This window comes from Perca flavescens, chromosome 20 (assembly GCF_004354835.1).
Source record: "Perca flavescens isolate YP-PL-M2 chromosome 20, PFLA_1.0, whole genome shotgun sequence".
NCBI classification, from domain to species: domain Eukaryota; kingdom Metazoa; phylum Chordata; class Actinopteri; order Perciformes; family Percidae; genus Perca; species Perca flavescens.
This window is the reverse complement of record NC_041350.1, coordinates 11,576,984-11,598,994: the sequence shown is the minus strand read 5'-3', so window position 1 is coordinate 11,598,994 and position 22,011 is coordinate 11,576,984. Positions and strand designations below refer to the sequence as shown.

The window sequence follows — 22,011 nt, the reverse complement described above, 5'->3', positions numbered from 1 at the left end:
AAACAAATCTCTGCCAGCAATCTCTAGCTCAAACTCCAATCTGTCACATTAAAAAATGTCAACGGCAAACAAAAAAGATCCCTGCAAAGTAATCTTTTGATTTTACTTCAACATTAGGTATTGGGCAGATACGTTGCTGTTTAAGGTAGACTTGCTTGGCATGATTGATTGCTTTGATGACAGCATCAGCCATGATTACAGGTATTCATTTTGTTCAATTCATTTCACTCATTTAAAGGGTTAGGTTAGAAATTAGCAGAGTCGCCGCAAGTGTTAAAAAACACAGTATTAAAGTTGACAGCTTGTCAAAGTGAGACTTAACTAATTACAGTTCTCATCTAACCTGGGGGAAAAAAACTGTACAGAGCAGTTGCTGCTTGTGTTGTTCATGTCTAATTACTGTCAAGACAGGATGAGCAATCCCACAAATATCATTCAAGTATGACAGCAGACACCCACTGACTGATGCCTTGACTTTTCTCTTGTGTTTTTTTTTTCTAGAAGAAAATGTCTCTGCTACTGGTTATCAAAGACCACAAACCTACATTATGAAGCTTAACTGGGCCTCAACAGCTATTAAACCTCATTTGCAGTATCAGCATAGTATTTTGCAAATTATACACAGTCTACTCTGGATCTTGCAGACGATAAGGACTCTCCCTGGAGATTGGGGGAAATGGCTCAATTTGGGCCTTTCAGACGCACTCACAGGGAGCTGTGCTTGTGCCTTCAGTCGCCAGCCTCGCTATCCCGCTTTATATAAGGCGGTTAGCTGTGTGGTATCTCCACCTGAAATCAGAAAGCACCAACAAAGAGTCAGGGTTCACGTCGACAGATAGATCCTGGAGCTGGAAGGGGGCCTGGGGTGTTCAGACTTGGAGTTGTTGGAATTGGGCAAGAATGCCTCGCTGGTGCCAAGTTTTATTTTGGTGTAGGTCCATTGCGAGAGCAATCTCAGAGTGTGTGGCATTATGGAGGACATCCAAACGGTTAAGATGGAATTCCCTGATTGTTATTGAGACCTGAACCCCACCGTTCCTGAAATGATCCCTATCAGCCAGCACTCCTTGAAGCGCAGCTATTCATTAAAGATGGTTATCGGTGGGTCTGAGACGAGAGCAGTGTTTTCAGCGTTTTTTCGACGTGTTCGTTCACAATTAAGACAACTTCAAACAGTCTCACAGGTATCCTTTTAGCTCCTTCAATGTCACTGAGAGAAAGGGGACTAATGAGCTTGCTCTCCTAAAGCGCACAGGGATACGAAATCGCCCAACATCCCATAACAAATAAACATAAAATACCTCACAGATGCAACAAAAGATCAAAGTAGCGCTGCAAGGAATTAGCCGTGCTCAGCTCCCTTCGGACCCAGCGTAGCGTGAAGCTGCTATTATCTCTGTGAATGTCATATCTAGACCCTATATTTTCCATGGCTGAGTAGTGCCTATCTTGCAGCTGCAAATCTGCAGGATTTGTTCATGCAGTACAGCAGCTCATGCGTCAGTGTGGTTTAGCTGGATCTCATCTCTGTTGGTTACTTTCATGGTTGAGTGATTGCATGTTTTAGTTAGAAAGCGGGGTCATTAATTTTTCAGGGGTATATTACTAAAAGTCTGAATTCATTATCAGCCTGTCAATGTTATGTCTCCTCTATGACCTTTGATTGAAGGGTTTGATTGAAATAGCTTTTAGTGTAAAATCTCTGCTCTCTGAGCAGCTTGTGCACTCTTACTGACCAAATGAAGCAGCACACACTTCCTGGTTAATTACTGCAGGCAGTAAGACAGATGAGAGTGTGTTCAGAGCTGTATGGTGGCTTGACTCAGCAGTAGAGGGCTCCCTTTTCCCTCTCAGCTTCTAATTCGACACTGGTCACTTCTCACAAGGAGATCACACAAATAACAGTACCTTAACTTTTATCATCCAAGCTCTTACATAAATGATAACCTTTTGAGGGTCAGTTAGTTTTCACACCTTTATTTACACAATGAACACAATATCCATGTATACTGCTGGTTTCTTAAAATAGCATCTGCATTTATTGAATCTCAGTTGTTATTTTTATTCTTTTGAACAACATACCACCCTCACATGCTCCCATACAAAGTAAACCAACAATTTCTGCTCCAGCTCTGTATCTGAGAACTATTTCTCAAATCAAGTTGTCTGTTTTGATTGAGTGGGATGTTTGCCAGATAGGAGTTCCCCTGCCATTAATCTTTCTGGGTCTGAGTGACAGACTGGATTATCAACTAAAACTTTCAGCCACTTGAGACTGCTACTGATGTTTGGCTTTCAAGAAGAAGAAAGAGTGGGAAACAATTCTTCTGGTGGAAAAGAGCAGACATTGGTGTAACTTAAGCATTGTGGAAACCCTCAGCAGCCCTGTAGCATTATCTGGACAAACTAATATTTGCTCTTAAGACAGAGCAAACACACTCATTTACTCTGGCTTTATTCAGTGCTCTGGCATTGTTGATGGATTAACTCTAATGATGAAATCTAACCTATCTTCTTAGTTTGATCTAAAGGTCTCACTTCTGAGAGTGCTGTGCATCAATCACTTCCAAGTGAAATTACTACAAACAATTTTTACACAAAGAAGCTGACAACAAATGGCATTTATTGGTTAAAGTCACTGACTAGTTGAAGTCAAATATATGAACTATAGCTGCGGACAAAGACAGGATCTTTGCTTACAAATTGCTCATCAGCTGCTTCACCATCAATGTGCACATTATTAAGGAGACAGCCTCCCACAAAGATGGAAACAAAATCAACAACAGTCTTTTTTTCAGCTGTGTTCAGAGGGATTGGAGATTTGCAGCAGTCGGAACATGAAAAAGGCGAGTAACGAGTTGGTTGGAAGTCTGACCACAGTGCGGTGCATCTCCGTTTGAGTCTGGTCTGCTTTGAATAAAAACTGATTTTCCTCCACCCCTAAATTTAGTCTCCAAAATTACACACTCTTCAGAGCTTTGTCGGAATGCACAAGACTTGAAGGTCCTCCTTTCTCACCAGAGTGTAATGAAAAACTGCTTGTCGAAGACGCTGGTCATAAAGGCAAACACCTGCAATGATGAGACTGAGGGAATCAATCTTCCTTTATCCTGCCTATCAACACCAAATAGAGAAACTGGATTCTCCTGACCTGCCTGTTAGCTGCATGCGATGAAAGTAGAGACAACTGCTTTGCTGCTTCAGCCAAGGAGGATGGATGGATGTGGGAAGAACCTCATACATACTGAAGAAAAACACAAAATAGCACATGCAAAATACATTAATGATGCAACGATCCACATTTGGATTATTTGCTTATTGTTCAATGTCTTGTTTTGCCCACTCACAGTTTGGTCATTAATTCACGCAACTTGACGAGGCAGCCAGGGACAATGAACAAGGGAATGAATGAAGTGATATATCATGTTGTAGCTTAGATTTTATGGAGAATGTCTTGGAATATTTCAGTAATGATATGCATGCACATATGTTTCATATTTACTATGCTTTAGACTCCCTATACTTTCTTGGCAACATCAAACTGACTCTTTGTATTATAATGTTGCACATTTGCCTTAATAATGTAGCATGGAAAAAGGGTGCCGGAGATAATGTGATTTTAGTGGTGCAAGAAGTAATCAGAAATTAAAGGACCAGTACAACATTTTTTAAATGTTTCATTACAAGTACAAGTCCTGCATTCAAACTCAAGCACATAACAAAATGTACTTCAAAAGAAAAAATACTCGTTCTGCAGATAAATGGCCCGTGTCAGGGATATATTATTACATGATTAGATTTTGAATACTGATGCATCAATTCCTAAGTAGCATAGGGATTTGAGTAACAAGATCAATCTAACGAAGTCATTAAATTATTAATTATGGGGTATATTTTTATACTTTCTCTAATATTTGCTATTTTTGAAAATATTGCATAATTACCTTAGTTATTTAATGGAACCATCTGTTATGTTTATAGGGGGTCACAAGTCAAAAAGGTTAGGAACCACTGGTTTAATCTTTAACAATGCATTACATTTTTTTAATTTAAAATGTTTAGCTGTAAAGTAGTGCTATCTAAAGCTGTCAAATAAATGCAGTGGAATAAAAATACTGTTAAGTAATATTTCCCTCTGAAATGTAGTGGAGTTGAAGCATAAAGTAGCATAAAATGGAAATACTCAAGTACCTCAAAAAGTGTACTTATGTACAGTATTTAAGTAAATGTACCTACTTACTCTCTGTCACTGGCAGATTTTTTTTTTATTTCATGCATGAAATGTATATTGGTGGCCGATATATTCTACATAACTTCATTTAAGAAGCTGCTTTTTATTGTTGAACGTGATTTTTTAGTTCTTTGGAAGCGGAATGATTCAACCTGTTGCACAGTGTATTTTGAGTGCAACCGAGCAGCACACCTTGCTTTTCCTGACGTGTTTTCATTGGGTTGCAGGAACAAACTTTTCTTTGGGGGAAATGTAAGCCTTCCTCTAAGAATGTCCATGTTTGCATTTGCAGGTGGACCCAAGATGGCATAATGGTGTATCCATACAGTGTTTTGTTTTTAATGGACAAAGTCTCAGCATTCTTTGGCACATATTGGCCCCCGAGTAAAACCTCGGCGAATTCATGTGTGTGTTTATTTGTTTTTTTTTATTCCGTGTGACAGACAGCGAGACAGCCTTGGATTTCACTTATAGAGTAGCCGAAACCTTGTTAACTCAGTAATGGATAGCCCTGGTGTACACTGAGACATCCTCTTCATTCTTTTGCCACTGAAAGCAGGAAAAGAAGACAAGCACTTCCTCTATCACTCTGACACTCACCTTTTGTCTGTCTCAGCTAGCGAGGCACCACAAGCTGCTTTTTTAGCTGTGGAGATAGTTAACAGCTTTTCTTTGCCATTTCCCATGAAGACACAACATATTTAGCTTTATTGTGTTACTCTGGGGTAAACATGACTATACTGTCAAGTAACACAATATACAATACATATACCATGTACACTTATGTATGATGTCTTACTTTATTGAAACATTTTGCAAATATCCATGTTTCTATTCAGACCTTACTTGTGTTGTCCTACTTTAATTTACAAGGTAGGAATCAATGTTAAATGTTGACCTGGCACTAAATAATTGTTTAGATAAAATTGGAGTCCACACAGTGTCGAAAATACACCTCAACTGCAATATTTTGTTTTTTTTGCCAAAACATATCCACTTTCTTTACTAAGCTACTAAAATAGTCCTCAGCCAGAGAACAGAAAAATGATTGTGTTTCTCATTAGGGTTTCACACCATGACAGACAGACAGAGTATTGGAGCTGAAAGACAGAGGGCTCACTAGACAATTGAATGCAGTTTAAGCATTTCTGCAGAGGCCCACCTTGCTATTGTGGCTTGGAAGTGTGACTAGTGGTTGAATCAGTCTGCAGTGGAGGGTGATGACGGAGAGGCTCTCCAGTACAGAGTAGACACCCACATGGCTTTGTATCTTGTCTGCAGAGGAGTCCGATATATTTTCAGAAAAGAAAAGTGTTTCTAAGTATCTTTATATCTAATTATTTAATATTACATTATTGTACTAACAGTATCAACTAAACAAAAGTAGTGTGTAACAATTTGCCTTTACAGAATTCAGTGGTGTGGTTTTATTGTTTTGATATGTAGACCCATTTCATTGTATTTACATATGGCATAGAATAGAAATGAAAGAAATGAGATACATCTGATATAGTGGTCTATATGACATAGACACAGTATACATATATTTTAATTTAAGATGTAGATTATATATATTCATTCACAACACCTTTGCACAAGTGGCAGAAAGTACTTTACTTAAGTACTGTAAGAACAGTTTTGATGTATACTTTAGTTTGCTTCAGTATTATCATATAATGCTGCTTTATCCCTCTACTCCATACATTCATTTTGTATTTCTTACATTTATCTGACAACTTTAGTTACTACTTTGTTTGCAGATTTCAAATAAAAAACAAATCAGCTTATAAAATAAGATACGTTGTTAAAGATGAAACTGAATCAATAAAATATGTCATGCTTTTCCACTTTGACAAAATACAACATATAAATGCTGCTTATACATTCACATGTCAGTAAATATGTTAATATACATCTAACACTATGAAAGGCCCCTCTGAATAATGAGTACTTTTACTTTTGATACTTTAACTACATTTTGTTAATAGTAGTAAGATTTGGGTGCAAGACTTTTACTCATAATGGAGAATATTTAACATTGTGGTAGTTGTATTTGTATTTAAGTAAAGAAGACTTGTTCCACCGCTGTTCTTCAGGTTTTTGGTTTCATATATTGTTATGCAGGGCAATATTATTTGATTATTATTGGTGTGTGTATGAGCTGTTGAAGCAACTTTCCCATCTGTCACTACGCCAAAACAAAGCCCACATGGCTGGCCTTAGTTTGCATTTTAATGCATTCCTCATATGAAAATATTAACCTCAGTTTCAACAGCACAACCCTATGCGACTGTACTGTGTAATGATTCAAATAATAACTAAAATATCAAGTATTCTCCTGTGTTGCTTATACCAAGCACATTTCAAATTCAACCGACGGACAGTTTTTTAATTTCCTCTTCCTCTTAAATGCACATTATACTATGTTGTCTTTCGGTTATTTGCATATTGGGGTGATGTCATTTGGCTTGTGGAGCTGTATACTCCCTTCCCAGTGGAGTGGCTATATCAGACCCTTCATTCAGTTTAAAGCCATGTTTTCGCCATGCCAAATTAACAGCCACCCTTTGGGTCAATGCTGCGTGCAAGTGTTGAGATGGCAGAGGCGTGTCTGAGTGAAAAGCACCAACAACAGCAACACGCATGGTTCTCCACAACTGGCTCCACGCTACTCACGGACAGACCAAACAGAAACATTTGCTGTTTAAACCTGATGACAGTGTCAATATGGGAAAGGTTAGACATTTATGTATGTATTTATTTTAATCCCGGATGTTACTAAATCAAATAGGTCACGTAAGTTTGTGTTGATTTAGACGTGAGTCTGTCCTGGTTATCGGTCAACAAGTTCCTTAGAATCTGACACTTCATGGGTCTGACTGGCGCTGTTGTCGAAAAAACGCTTAGGGAGTGGCAGCAGATGGGCACGGTCAAAAGGTTGATTAATAGTGTTGTTTCCTTTTCACCTATTGTTGTGTTATCTGTACAACTCACTACACGGCAAAAACATTCATTCCTGGTCATATATGATATTTAACAACAGGTTCTGCATGCTCTAATTCCTGTTATCTCATCTGAATACTGAGGTGATGCCCATACTTCACCCACACACTTATTTGCCTCTTTTAAACCCTGGTCACACACACACACACACACACACAAACTATCTGTGTTACCATGATGATGTTGCCCCAATCAAACTTTGTAATTTTCGCCCATTTATGGCGTCAAAATTTCATCTTGAACTTTGAATCCATCTGTATGACTTAAATAAGCTTTGTTTATTCTGTAGGTCCCATTGAGATCAAGATCTCTTTTGTAAAAGACACAAATTACTATTATAGTTTATACAAAATCCCAACAAGATGAGTCAGGCACACAATTCATCACGCACTCAAATTAAAAATATGATTTTCAAAAAAGGAATGAGGGATGAGGTTTTCATAAAGGAAAACATACGTACTTGCATACACACAAAAGATACCACCGTGAAAAACCTGCCTCACATCTCACTGTGATTATATGGTGAGCTCACAGTGAGATGTGTGGCAGGTTTTCATGGTGGTATTTTTTTTCCCTTGCATGACCATCAACTAGTATCTTATTTTCCTATTTACTTTGACTGCAGGAAATCTAGGTCTCTGATATAGCTACAAGGCCTTCTTATTTCGCCTGAAGCCAATTCATTAATTATTTCTTGAACCTTTTAAATATTTATATTATATATATATAGCTATATATATAGATAGATAGATAGCGTTTCCCGTTATACACAATTGAATTCATTATGTTCAAACAAGCAAGGATATGACTTTGTGACCTCTGATGTGAAAGGCTGAGTCCTAACCGTAACCCTTATCCTCCACTGGAAGGTGTACAGATGGCATATTATCAGAATGGCAGTTTAAATTATAGGAACTTTTCTGGGTCATTGACACAGTCCAGTTAAAATAGAAAAGAGGAATCTCGTAATGCCGTTTGCATATTCATAGATAGATAGATAGACTTTTATTGATACCAAAATAAATGGAAAATTCCAGTGTTGCAGCAGCTAAATATCAGATACACAGCACACATACAGAATATACATGAAATAATAGGCTACAATATACATGAAATAATAATATATACATACATTTATACATACTTATATATACTTATATTTATATATATAGCCTACTTATGCCCTTGACCTTAGACCTCTTGTTGTCCAAAAACTATTAAGAACACATCAATGAGCTACACTGTTGCACTGACTGAAATGTTCTTTTATTACCATTAACACACACACACACACACACACACACACACACACACACACACACACACACACACACACTGTAGTTTATTTTGAGTCAATCCCCTTTCAGTGAATACTTCAAATACAGTACAGCATCAAAAGCCACAGACAGGGTCGAGAAGTCACTGAGTATTGCGAGATGGATTAACGCATTGCTGCTTTGATCTTGCATTGGTATATGTTGACAATAACAAAATATAGAATAACATCAGCCAAAAAAATGAATAAATAAATAAATATATATATATATATATATATATATATATATATATATATATATATATATTTTTTTTTTTTTTTTTTTTTAAACTAAGTATATCCCAGTGCATCTAAACACAGAGACATCTACTTCTTGCAGGATTTTCCCTTCTAAACCAACAGACAGTACACTGGTTTACCACTCACATTTTTGGGAGAAGAGTCATCATCTTATTATCACCTAATAAGAATTTGAGCCAAAAATTAACTTGAAGGCAACCCTTAAATCCAACTCCCCATAGCTTTTTTGCCGGTAGCCTTTGGCATGCGTGTGGCAACATTTAGCACAGTATATGTTACAGCACACTTTAAATAAGTCACAGATGGGCAGTAGGGCAGAACATTAATTCTATAGTCTCCACAAATTAGAGAGGATCCTCCTGCACAGAGGACTGTCTCTTTGTCTGTGCCCAGATCTTCACGAAAATAGATTTCCACTAAAAAACTGCTGAGAAATTTCCATAATGAGGGTTTTGACTTTCCAGTAAAGAACTGCACACTCCCTCTAAATGTTGATATTTACATAACCATTACTGACACTACACACAAACTACAAGCGCTCTTAGTTTTACAAAAATATACCTGCCTTCATTCAGTATTTTCAAAGCATGCATTTTAATTGTGTTTGCAAACATAATTTCATGCTCTTTTAGTCATCTGTATATAACATTCCAAGCTGGGCTCTGCAATTCAATGTGATGTTGTGGTTATTCTCTTTATTGCTGTATCGTTGTATCCTCTAAGGACCCAAAACAGCGACGGAATCTACTGAGAGCAAATGTGAAATGATACGTTTTCATTTAGAAAGCCAAATGTCATCATCATGTCTCTGTCCCTTTTGCTTTTAGAGCAGTTGGTTGATGTGGTTAGCTGGCAGAACGAGTAAGAACATGGGAGGGAGACATTTATCATCCTCTAGACTACAGAGCTGTAACTCTGGCTGCTTGGAAATCCTGTGGACAGTCAGTGGAAAAAAAGAAAGTCAATGGTGATTGCATTACAAGGATGACATCGTTACAGACCCGCTGCTTTGGTGTATTAGTTTTGGGTGGTAAAAACATGAATGCATCACTCACAAATTGGCCACATACCAATATTGATCTTGTTATTCTGTTCATGTCAACTGTCGGTAAGCCTTTATAATTTTCTCTACACGCCCTGTTTCATTTTCTCCTGTTCATTAAATGTGCATCCAATTCATACGTGGGCATATATTTTGGGGGGGATGCAGGGGACATGCATCCCAATATTTAGAAGAGGTAGATTTGAAAGACAACCCACTCCCCACAAGAGGTAAAAATAACTGTTCGGGGTGCTCAAAACATGTACGGAAATTGTGTCTACTTGTGCTACATCTGGGGGTTAAAGAATACAACAGAAGTATGTCTTTTATGTATAGATCTAAACTTTGGAGCGTATGGCTTTAACCAGGTCTCATTCTCTAATAGATTTGCTGTTGAGATGTACATGATTCCTAAAAATACATTGCAAAATGCAATAGTATAATAATAATAATAATAATAATAATAGTAATAATAATAATAATAATTCCCTTAACTTAAATAAAGACATTTTGCACCATTAATTGATGCAGGAAAGGCCCAAATTATTGCATACAAATTCACCCAGACCCCCGGTTACAATGTGTCCCCATCATTGTTCAAACAAAACCTACGATCCTAAATTCATACAATATAAACGTTAGGCTGGCAGCTTTAGCAAGAATTTGGATTCAGGACTTCATTTCTCAAGAAAATGATATCCTGCTTGTCAAAGGCCATGACAAGCACATGTTTCAGCATTGTACATGTTTGCATCCACCATGTTTCCATGGTGAGTTAATTCACTTGAAATTTCAGACAAAAACTGTTGACACCGGCTTTTCTTTTCAGAATTTGACAGTTTGCCAACTTGCCACTCTCTCTTTTTAAAAGGTTTCTCATGTATCTTTCTCAGCTTTTTCCAAGACCTGTCTGGCTTGCCATGTCGCCATGTCCTAAGATGCTCTCTTGTTGACTTTGAGTCATGCAAAGGCAGAGAAGTAAGTGAGTGAATGACTCCTGGCCAGCCTGGGGTAGTTTCCCCCTCAACATAAAAAGTACAGATAATGTAAAATGTCTTCAATCATACCCAACAAAGTGTCCAACACATAAACTGAACTTTGGTCTCAACAGAACACTCAATCCTTCCAGTACACTTGGCAGACATTGATGAATTGATACAGTTGAAGATGGGAGTGCCTGTTCTTGCTTTTTAAGGAATCTCTGTCACCATTTTCCTGCCTGGATTATTAATACTGCTTAATATCATATCCATTAGGATCAAGGAGGCCAAGTATTTATCCATCTCTCCAAGTGTCTGTTTAAGATTGTGGCATTTGAGAATCCTTTCAAGTTTGAGTTGCAGAGGTAACATTCTCAAGAACCTGGAGTAAGAGCAGTGTACAGTGTTTAAGTCTGGGCATCTGCACACTGTTGTGTGTCACTAGTTTCACTGAAGGTTTGGCATGCGACTTCCTTATGTTTTGGGTCCAACCCTTACTCCAAATATAGCCTACATATTACAGTGGACACCAAAATATGTAACCAACATGTTGGCAAAATATTGTATAGTGATAATGAAATAGTTTATTGAAATAGCTGTGTATATGTTAATAGCACACATGTTTTACCTTGAGAAATTATAACATCATTAGAAAAAAATAGAAATGAAACGATGGCTCAGTGGGAACTATTTAACAATGTTCAAAACACACAAATCCTAATGGTAATTCTGGGTTGACAAAAGTGGCCTCACTAGCACATTGGCACATTGCACCCATCTAAAAGTATACACATTAAAAATAAAGAAATGTTTTTTGTTCTCTGTATCAATAAGAAACAACTAAAACTAGCCCACCTGCTGCGCCTCCAACACAGAGGGTCTGCAGAAGACGCAGTGGGGGGTATCACTTGCTGCCCTGATTGATGACCATAGGTCCCACAGGAAGTAACCCCGCCACCATGAAGGAGTGTTTTCTGAACCCCAAGTGGTATCCGGGAAAACAGACGACGACTCCAGTCAGGGAGCGTGTATACTCATAGGCCATCTTAATGTTTGGATATACTGAGTCATTTGTGATTTTGCTGCATAAAGGGGAAAAGAATCAATGACTGCAAAATAGAGCTCAGAGGGCACCCAAATTCCAGGGTGTATCCTTAAACCTGCTATTAAAACTGATCAGTGTGACACGTCAATGCTTTGTCTTTTGTTGGTAGGATCATAAATCCTGTTAATAAATTACTTCCGTGTTTCTAGGATCTCTTTTCAGAACTCTCAACAATTTTCCATATCAGTCAAAACTCAAAAGTTACTGCTGACCTATCAGCGAGGTTGATTATTGCCGCACATTTGACATCATACTTGCATGTGGGCTTGGCAGGTAAAATGTTAAATGTTTATGTTTTATGACCACAAAATTAGGAACAACTTTTTAAAGCACAACAACATGTTCAAAAAGCACATTGTTATCTCTAGTTTGAAAGTAACCCATATATAGTAATACTACTGTCAGGCCTTTTTCATGAACAACATTTCTTTGTTCTGTGGTGGTTCAGCTTAAGTTCCCAACTGTCTTCCATAGCCATAATCAAGAAAACAGAACCAAAATATACATATCTGTAAATCCACAGTCAGTGAGAGTAGCCTGAAATGTTCTTTGTTTGGGATGAAATGGGTTTGTAATTAACACAATCAACGTATGTCCATATGGTAAATAACTGAATTCAATATTCATCTTTATGATAAACGCAGGAGTTACTCTCCAAATTGATCCTCCCTCCAGTCTCACGTTTTGTTTTCAGACTGTTAAAAACCCTGAAGGGGATTTGGCTGATCAGGTTTATCATTGTTTACAAAAGCAGATGCAATCAATAGTCTCATTGAATGAGCAAAGTCTCAGCTGAGTGGAAACCCAGGCAATGTACAGTATTTCTTGATCCAAAAGATCTGGGCCTAATGGGCCTATATGTTTGGACCTATAAAACAGTGTTTTTAGCATTACATATTTCATTCATACAGAACTCCTGACACCAAAAAGGGAAGAACACTATACTGAATAACATATCATTGTGTCTGGTTGCATTCACACTGAAGGTGCTGTTAAATTCCACATAAATACTCAATCAAACTTTACTGGTTCCTCACCATACCAACCGTTGCACATATTCCCCCTGACCTCACCATCCTGCATCATGTCACAATGTGGTGATATGGAGCAGGCAGCACCTTAGAGTCCAGTTTAATCATTGAAATTGTACTAGTTGAAAGTTGCCTGGACAAGCAAATGACCTACTATAAACAGAAATGTCATATGTTAAAAGAAATATGTATTTTTCTTTCTATTGCTCCGAGGTAATTTTGGTTCACAATGAGATTAGATATACAATATTAAAAATTAACTGTAAATTCAAATTTATGACAGGCTAGACGTGTGTCATTTTGATTCAAATGTTGGGCTGCTGATATTAATTAAAGGAAATTAGTAAAAGTATTTGTTGTAAGTAGAACACAAATTCAGAAACTAGGCCTACTCAACTTTCACAAATTCAATCGATATGATAAAACGAATTATTTTTGATGACATTTTAGCCAAGAGGTTATTTTGCTAATTAAGGCCACATAACACAGCATTGAACTTTTCTTTGAAGGGATCCAATGTTTTAAAAATGATAATAATAATTCCCTATGAAAACATATCTGCATCGCACAATATTATTATTAATATTAATTATGTATAATATTTTGGTAGTAGTGTACAAAAGCGTCGTACAATAGACAAAGATCGGGTCGGTTGACCACCCCAAAAAAACAGAAGCCACATCATAGAATATGATGGTCACAAATATCAGTGACGAGCAGAAAGGCTGTGAGGAGGCGTTCTGTTGAAACAAACAGGCCACAGGAATTAACAGTTTAGACTCTAAACTGGTCATTCATGTGGCCTGTTTATCCTCTAAACCTTAGAGAGTGAGCAGACCTAAAGGCCGGTATGGGGAAAGTCTCGTTATTTGTATACGGGAAAACATATCCCTGGGCAAGCCCCTGTGCTGCATGCGGGTAGATTTGGACTGTAAGCTGCTCTCCTGTAGGATACACAGCGTTCATTAACGTGCATGATCAGGTCTCTGATTTCCATCATGGCAGGTATCATTTACAAGTGAGATAGCATCAGCGGAGGCGCCCAGTCTGTGGACGTGTTACACCTGAGTCAATAAATGACTTAGGTAGTGGTGTAATCATCCCAATATATTTCAATTCCCTTAGGTTCAAATGTTATGCAAAAACTTCGATTATTCACTTATTATATGATCAAATGTAGGCTATTTTTTTATGAAACAGAAAACAAAATGTCACTGATCGAACTTCCATTCAGAGAAAGTCATGTTTCCTGTTCCTTCCAGTTGGAAAACGGACAACGATTGGTATACCCCTTTAAGACATTACCAAAAGTCACTTTTTGAAGTTAGGGAGCCGATACTTTATCAGGGAAACTTAAATTTCCTGTATTTTAAGCTGATATCATCAACACCTAACTTCCATGACTTAGACATTAACCAACGGGATAAACCAAACAATATACTTCGTGCCCTTCATGGATCTATACTGAAACATATAAACTAGGACCACATGGCATTTAAGACAGCCTTTATTTTTTTTATTTTTTTATATATTTACAATGAAATTATAAAAATATATAATTAAAGCTTTGGCAAATATTTTACATTTAGACAATTTACCTCTTTGTTCACATAGTTGAGTCACTGTAGAATCGAGATCATGGCCACAAATTATGATAATATAATATATGGCGGATTACAGAGTAGCCCTTTGGTTTTTTATAATTAAACATCAATGACAGAGTGGACTGACAAAAGTGTATTTAAAAAAAATTAAAACTGCAGCATAGCAGTCTAGCAACATGAAGTATTTCAAAAAAAGTGGGAGGGGAAACACCGATGCATCCATGCAAGCTTACATTCATATGGCCATAAGGCCGATAAAGCTATACTGTATTCATAACGAATGTGAATAGGCCTGTGTTTGACTGTAAGCTGCAAACACTCGGAGAAACGAGCCGTTAGTGTTCGGACTTACTGTTGGAGTTGTTGAAAAGAGTTCAGTTAAATGGGTCTGGTAATTAAGGTGGTGTAAGTCCCGGTTATGATGATGAGGTAGGGAGACTGAGTCCATGCACACTGTTCAAGTCTTCATGTTGCTGCTGCTGCTGCTTGCTCAGGGGAGTGGGCGGTTTTCTGTCTCCTGCACAACACAAACAAGACATACAGTTCACCTGTGCACGCCATTTCAAGTCAAATTATTATTTACACCTTGATAAAAAACATTCGTTTAACGCGAGTTATTTCACCTACAAGTTAGAGCAGATCTGAAACGAACTATTCAGAAATACACAAACAAGCAGTCTCTAACAGAATGAAGCTTCTCTTCCATTTGATGTGTGTTAAAATGTCATCGGACCACCTGGTAGGCCAATTCTGGAAGGTCAAGATTTAATGATTGGCGTATAATTACGCTTCATTTGGGATTTGGTAAATGTTTACACTCGTTGCAGTCGTTGTTTATTGCGAAAGTGAGTGTGCGTGAGAAAGGCACGGTGGAGGGAGAGAGACTGTACGGTCCTCTGCGGACATAAAGACTATAACATAATAATACTAATATATTGCACTGTAAAAAAATAAAAAATCCATTCAAATATAAATAAATAAATAATAATAATAATAAATATAAAGCAGAGAGATTTTTTCTCACATCTGTCACCAGTTTTTACATTAAACTGTGCTGCCAGTCGCACTCTATCTCGCTCCGTACCTTCTCGGGCCTGATGCTTGAAGTTCATCGGCGAGTGGATCTCCCCTGCATGCATGCTCATCCCGCCGCCTGGGTGGGACAGGGTCGGGCTCTGCGGCTGCCAGTGGTGGTGACCAGGGGCCACGTATCCGCCTGCTGCTCCACTGTACACCCCGTACTGGTTGGTGGGAGAGTACGCACACGCCGAGACATAACTGGACAGTGTCGAGGAGGGCTGCAGGCAAACAGATAAGACACAGACAAAATAAGCGCGACAAAAACCCCAAACGCACAGCGCTTATAAATGTATGTGACAGTGACATGTGGCCTCCAGCAGTGCTTCTCAAAGACTGTGTCTGAGTAGGTTAGAGGAAATTGAGGAATACAGTGCATTCACTATAATTTAATTCACCATAAATACGACTAATTGGAGTATGTTTACACAGATGGATTCCGTCTGTCTGTCTGAGTCCTTAAACAGAACATTTAATCGACAGTAACAAAATGCCCTCGAGTCTCAGGGCTAGAATCTTATCAAGCAGAGTTCTGTGGCCTTAAATGACTCAGTCTGAGGGTCCACAGATATGGAAACTTTTCACAACTCTGCCACAGACCTTTGTAGCGAGAGCACTAATTTGAAGGCCTCTGCCCATTTTGGCACTAAACATGTTTCCTACAAAGAAAGGAAAATGGCGCAATTACAGCAATGCAGAGGGAACAGAGTTGGTGTAGAAACGTTACAGGCTGTACACATGTTCAGATATGTATTTACCTGAGCGTATTTTATGTCGGCGTCTATGGCTGACTTGTCAATCCCGTTGACCGTGTGAGCAGCGGGGAAAGCTGCTCTGTTGGCGCTACTCCAGTCCTCCATTTTTGGTGGATATCCCTCCGCCCCAGCAATGGCTGATTTAAAAAACAGTAACTTCATGTCAAAGATGTAGAAAACGTAAAAAATGCTCAAAACAACGCAGTCATTTAGCTTTATAATTAATGACATACATTATAGACATATTTAAACGCTTTACACACGAGCCTATATAGGCTATAAAACACATTTCATTTTCAAAACAGCAGGCCTATGTAAAATGATTTTGATGTTAGGTTAAATCAAACAATTACAAAATAAAATATCAAAATTAATATAATTATCAATATAGTGCGTTATTGTTTGTATTACGTGTATTATAAAAATAGCCCTGGGTTTGTGACAAAATACTCAAATACAAAACAGAACACAAAAAAACGATAACGTTGGAAAGAAACAACAATTTATTACCTATTATAAATATTATTTTCTTATTTAAACATGTATATTAATAATAAGGTAGACTTATGGTATAAAACCCTGTATGTTGTGTTTGCGTAAAAGAAGCAACATTCTCGTAAAAATAGGTTTATAGCATCGAGCTATTTGAATCAGAAAAAAAAGAGTTAAAATATTTAATTTCGCACACATTTTGTTTAACTTACTTTGGACTTTATGGCACAAAAAAAAAACACTGGGTCACGCGACTTAACACTGGATAAAAACTGACTAAAGGACCAGAAAGGCAAAGAAAAAAATTGGCTGTAATGACTACTTGAGGGATTAGAAGGGATCTAACAGGTGAGCAAGGTGTTTGCAAATGCATCATCCATGAAAAGGCCTTTTGAGAGTGGCCTAATGCTTTCTGGCTGAATGGTGAAAACGGAGGCCTGCACGACTTCTAATGGACACATTGTCCTGCCTGTTGCCTGAACCGGTTGTACGGAGTGCTATGGCGATTCATCATGCTGAATAACACACTAATAACCAGCTGCACGGGTTTATTATGCTCTGATGTGAGGACAGTGAGAGCTAAAAGCTTATGGCACAGAGACGCACAGGCCTACGATTTCTCCCAGAGCAGAAAGTGCTTGTTTTCCTCACCAGCAGGATCCATGAAGGCTCGTATACCGAGGATGTTGCTGACGGTGTGTGCAGAAGGCCAGCCCCTGGATATGCTCATATGTCCAGCCGTCATCGGTACTCCAGGAGGGCTGCCCATTTTAGTGCCAGTGGGCGACATGGTGTTGGGGTAGGAATATGGGTATATGTGGTTGTAGGAGAGCCCGACCTGCGCGGAGGCTTGCTTACTGCTCTCATACTGGTTGGGCTGGGAGAGATTTCCAATCTTGTTGCGTAAAATCCTGCTGATCGAGCTAACCGACGGCACATTGTACTTGTCACAAACTCCATCTGCCAAAAGCCTGTCCCGGATCTCCCAGGCAAATATCCCGGGGTCGCCTTGTTTGTATTCCCTGATATTTTTCACCACGTTAGGCGTCGTGACCCGTGGTTTGCTTCCACCGATAGCACCGGGTAAGATGGAGCCCGTCTCGTTGTACCTCGCCAAAATTTTGCTCACGCAGCCGTGGGAGACTCGGAGTTGCCGGCTTATATCGCAGGGTCTGATGCCGAGCTGAGCCAGCTCCACTATTCTTAACCGTATGGCATTGGGCAGGGGTCGCCCATTGACGAACACGCCGCCTAACTGGTTCACCTCTCCATAGTTTTGCTCTGCAGGAGAATAGAGATACACAAGTCACATATTTACACTGCATGAATGCATTTCTGACATAGAGGCTATAGAAAAAAATATATAATATCCTCATGTTGCCATTGTAATTCACATATTCTGCCACAAAATATATTTCCATAAAACCATTATATGTATTTATTATTAAGTAACAACCTTAAAATGCTGCGTCAGTTTGACACAGGCCAGCTCCTGCAATTAACACGATAAACTGAAGTAACAGAGTTGTATAACATGTGTCAGCCTACACAGAGTGGTAATCTCTGGTTGGTACCCGCTATTTTGCAACTTTACAAAAGTGTGTAAATTATTTCTGGCTAACTTTCCCTTCCACTATGCCTGCACACACAACAAAAAACAACACCAAAAATGGCGAGCTTGAGGAATTGACACTCGGGAGCTCTTCAAAGACATGCTTTTCTTAGCGTAATTGGTGGTGTGATTTCATTTAAGATGTAAAGCTTTTAACAATGCCTGCTGAACAGCTGGGAAAAATCCACCATGAAATCAACATGACAAGCTGTCGTCAAAAGACACTCTTCATTTGCGCTTTATCTGAACTTGGAGAAGAAAAAAGACAATGCTTATTTCTGCCTTTACGCAGGCGTGGTGAGCCTGGATACGCTTCCATAAGCTCCCTGCCAGTGAAGCATGCAGATGGTAACACGGGCTTACCCATTTGCCTATATGTTTCGAGATGCCGGGAAATATAGGTGTCCCTTCAAACGGCTGAATGTGTCCGAGCAAAGGCAGCGAAGGAAGGGGAACGGGAGGAATGAGCCCCAGAAAAGGAAAGATAGACCTCTTAAAATCTCCGCCGAGTGCAGCGCGCCCCTTTCTCTTTTTGGAAACAAGTGACTGCAAGGTACAATGGCACCAAAGTGATCTTCATCCGATAAAAGCAAATTGGAGTTATCCTGCAGAGTCCGGCGTCTGCTGGAATTAATTTGACGCGTCCTCCACGTCAATCGTTGCTGTTATACGACGAGCCTCTGCTTAGGTTTCATTGGTCGTCCTGCACAAGGAATTCTGTCAGCCAATGCAAACCCCATCCGGTTGGGGCCGTGCAGCCTCCTTGAATATTTTGCATATGGGAAGTGGCAGAAAGGAAAGCGTTTCATCCAACATGCAGCCTTCTGGTAAGGACTTATACATCATAAGATATATATAGCCTACACTGGGATGACAGTGGAGAGTAAACCTTCCTGGACTGGTATACCAGTGTTTTATATTGGTAATATATGTGCATCAGAGGGAGTGCATGTTTGATATAAAAAATAACATCAATACACCTGAAAGTACGCTTGTGGATGAGACTGGCATGTTGGCTAGTTTGAATGTCAATATGTGTATAGTGTCCATTTGTGGCTATTTTAATTAAATCGCTTTATTACGTCATAAATAATATAGAATATGTATTTTTCTGCACAGTGGTTGATAAATTGACTATATATATATATATATATATATATATATATATATATATATATATATATATATATATATATATATATATATATATATATATATATGTGTGTGTTGGACAAAGTGAAGGAATCGAGTCATTTGACCATCAGAGAAAAAGTTGCACACTAGCAGCCTGAGTCTTTTTTTATAAGCCAGTGTTGGAGCATCAGACATGAGAAGGGGCTCATGTAATCGATACCTCTGTAGATCGCAGCGCTCCCAGACTATGGTATATCGACTGGATGCCAGAGACATACATTATCACAGCGTGTTTTCGGAGTTTCCTGTGGAAGTTTAGAAGGTATCGTTTATAAGCTCGCAAAACGTTACTTGTAAAACTTAACAGTCGACCCAATGGTAACAAGGTGCAGTGTCCTTATCCCACCACCACCACCACCACTTCCACCACCCCTCTCCTCTCTGTCTCCTGGCCACTTCACCATCCAGATCCGGGAGCAGGACACATGGAAAGTATCAGGTTGGGTCAGAGGAGCTGGGTGCTGGAGATGCTAGTGATGGACCCTTTTTTTAGGTCTGGCTGTGAAGTCAATTCATAGCTCATATTTGCGTGATGTAGCCTTTTTGAATGCATGTTGCAGAGTGGTGGCACACCGGAAACTTCATCTGTTGCTGCTAAGTATGAGTGATGGTTTTAATGAGTGGTATTTTAGATCTCAGTCTCATTCCGTCTGTGTCCCTGTCTCACTCACTCCCTATCGTTCTGTCTCTCTCTCTGTCTTTTCTCCATTGCTTGGCTGGCAGGACTCCCCTCATGTGGACAACGTAGGAATTGCATGGTTTTATCAGCACACTACTTCTTTGACATGAGCACTATGTTCGGGGTATGCAAACTTCTTTCTGCATGCTTCAATAGAAAATAAATTGCATGTTTTAATATGGATATCAACATGAGAAGGTGCGACTCATTTATATTTTGTTAATAGTTTTGACTATATTACTATTTTTTCCTGTATTATGCCTCTACAACTTTTAAATAGCCTACATGTGTTTCCTTTAACATTATTTTTGCCGTGTTAATGTATGCATTGTATCACTAGGCTGCAGTCGTTGTCTGATATAATGTAATTGCATGTAACGAATTAAATGTCTGTTTTTAGACCTAAAACAGTCTTTAATTGAATACTGGAATGCGAAGAATACATGCAAACGTGAATGCTGTCTGTATACTGTGAAATTTAATTTGCATTACTTAGTTTTTTCTTTTTTCTTTATTCACCTTTGAACGGGCGATAGGCTACAAATGCGCACAGTCTTTGACATCTAAAGTAATTTTCATGTGACTGATAAATTCAAATTTAAAAAAAAAAATATTTCTAACGTTCAGATGGTTTAAAATATATAGCCTATCACTGACCAACATGTGCGCCGCAGAAGATTAGATTTTCTACAGTCTAAATTCAGAGTATGTAGGTTAGATAAACAGCAAATATCCGTACAAAAATATAGTACAAAATAGAGGTCTGTTTTATTACTGGAATCTTACGGTATTCTGCTAAATTATTTCTCCCTAAAATGTGTTTTAATTTGTCCGTATGGAAGTTGAAATACAGTATTACAAAATGAGAGAAATATAGAAAAAATATTAATAAATAATCCAAGTGAAGTTTACACACTACACCCGTTGGTGCAGTTAACTTTTACACATATATCCTAGAATGTGTTGGCCTATCAGGTGCACGGTTTAGCAACCGTCTGTTTGGGTTTGTCGTGTGTGACAAAATAAAAACAGTCTTGAACGGCTCCCCTCATTTTCCAGGATAAACTGTGTTCATACAATATATGCCCACATAAATAATACAGAATAACACAAACACCAAATTTAGTCTTTAATATTCCATTTGAAATATAATGGTGGACGACGCATATGTTAATTATTATATATCTACACCGCTGACTGACTGAAGTGTCATTACTGTAGGCCTACATGTAGCCTACTGCAGTATTCTTTTTTTTTCTCCGAGGTGCTCAAGGGGCCAATATACTGCCATTTCATCAGAGGTGTTCAAAACAAACACAAACTTTACACTGTCTCCTCGAACATCCCAATATGGAAGTAATGGAAGGACGTTTTAAGGCTGGGAGTGCAAATTAAACATTATTTTCCGGTTATAGCCAAGCCACTAGATTGATCTTTATTATAGTGGATGTTGTGTCTGTCTAATGATTAGACCTACCGCCTAAAGGTCATATTACCGCACGTTTTAATTGCATTAGTCTACGTTGCTGGTTGAATAGTAGGCTACTACTACTACTTTTTAAGAGTAGACTCTTATTAATTAGACTATCGATTATTTTGTCTCTATTTTAATTTTTTTAGTGAGTTGTTA

At 38.5% G+C, this 22,011-nt stretch overlaps 1 protein-coding gene across 1 annotated transcript; it reads right to left on the bottom strand.

The window, feature by feature from the left end:
- Nucleotides 1-14,598: 14,598 nt before the first annotated feature.
- pax1a (paired box 1a) lies at nt 14,599-19,121 on the bottom strand. Its single transcript, XM_028566391.1, has 5 exons — nt 18,872-19,121; nt 17,548-18,177; nt 16,408-16,541; nt 15,657-15,870; nt 14,599-15,089 (listed from the first exon to the last, which is right to left on the bottom strand). The coding sequence occupies exons 1-5, from the start codon at nt 18,873-18,875 to the stop codon at nt 14,989-14,991; spliced, it is 1,083 nt and encodes a 360-aa protein (XP_028422192.1). The 5' UTR covers nt 18,876-19,121; the 3' UTR covers nt 14,599-14,988.
- Nucleotides 19,122-22,011: the final 2,890 nt, after the last annotated feature.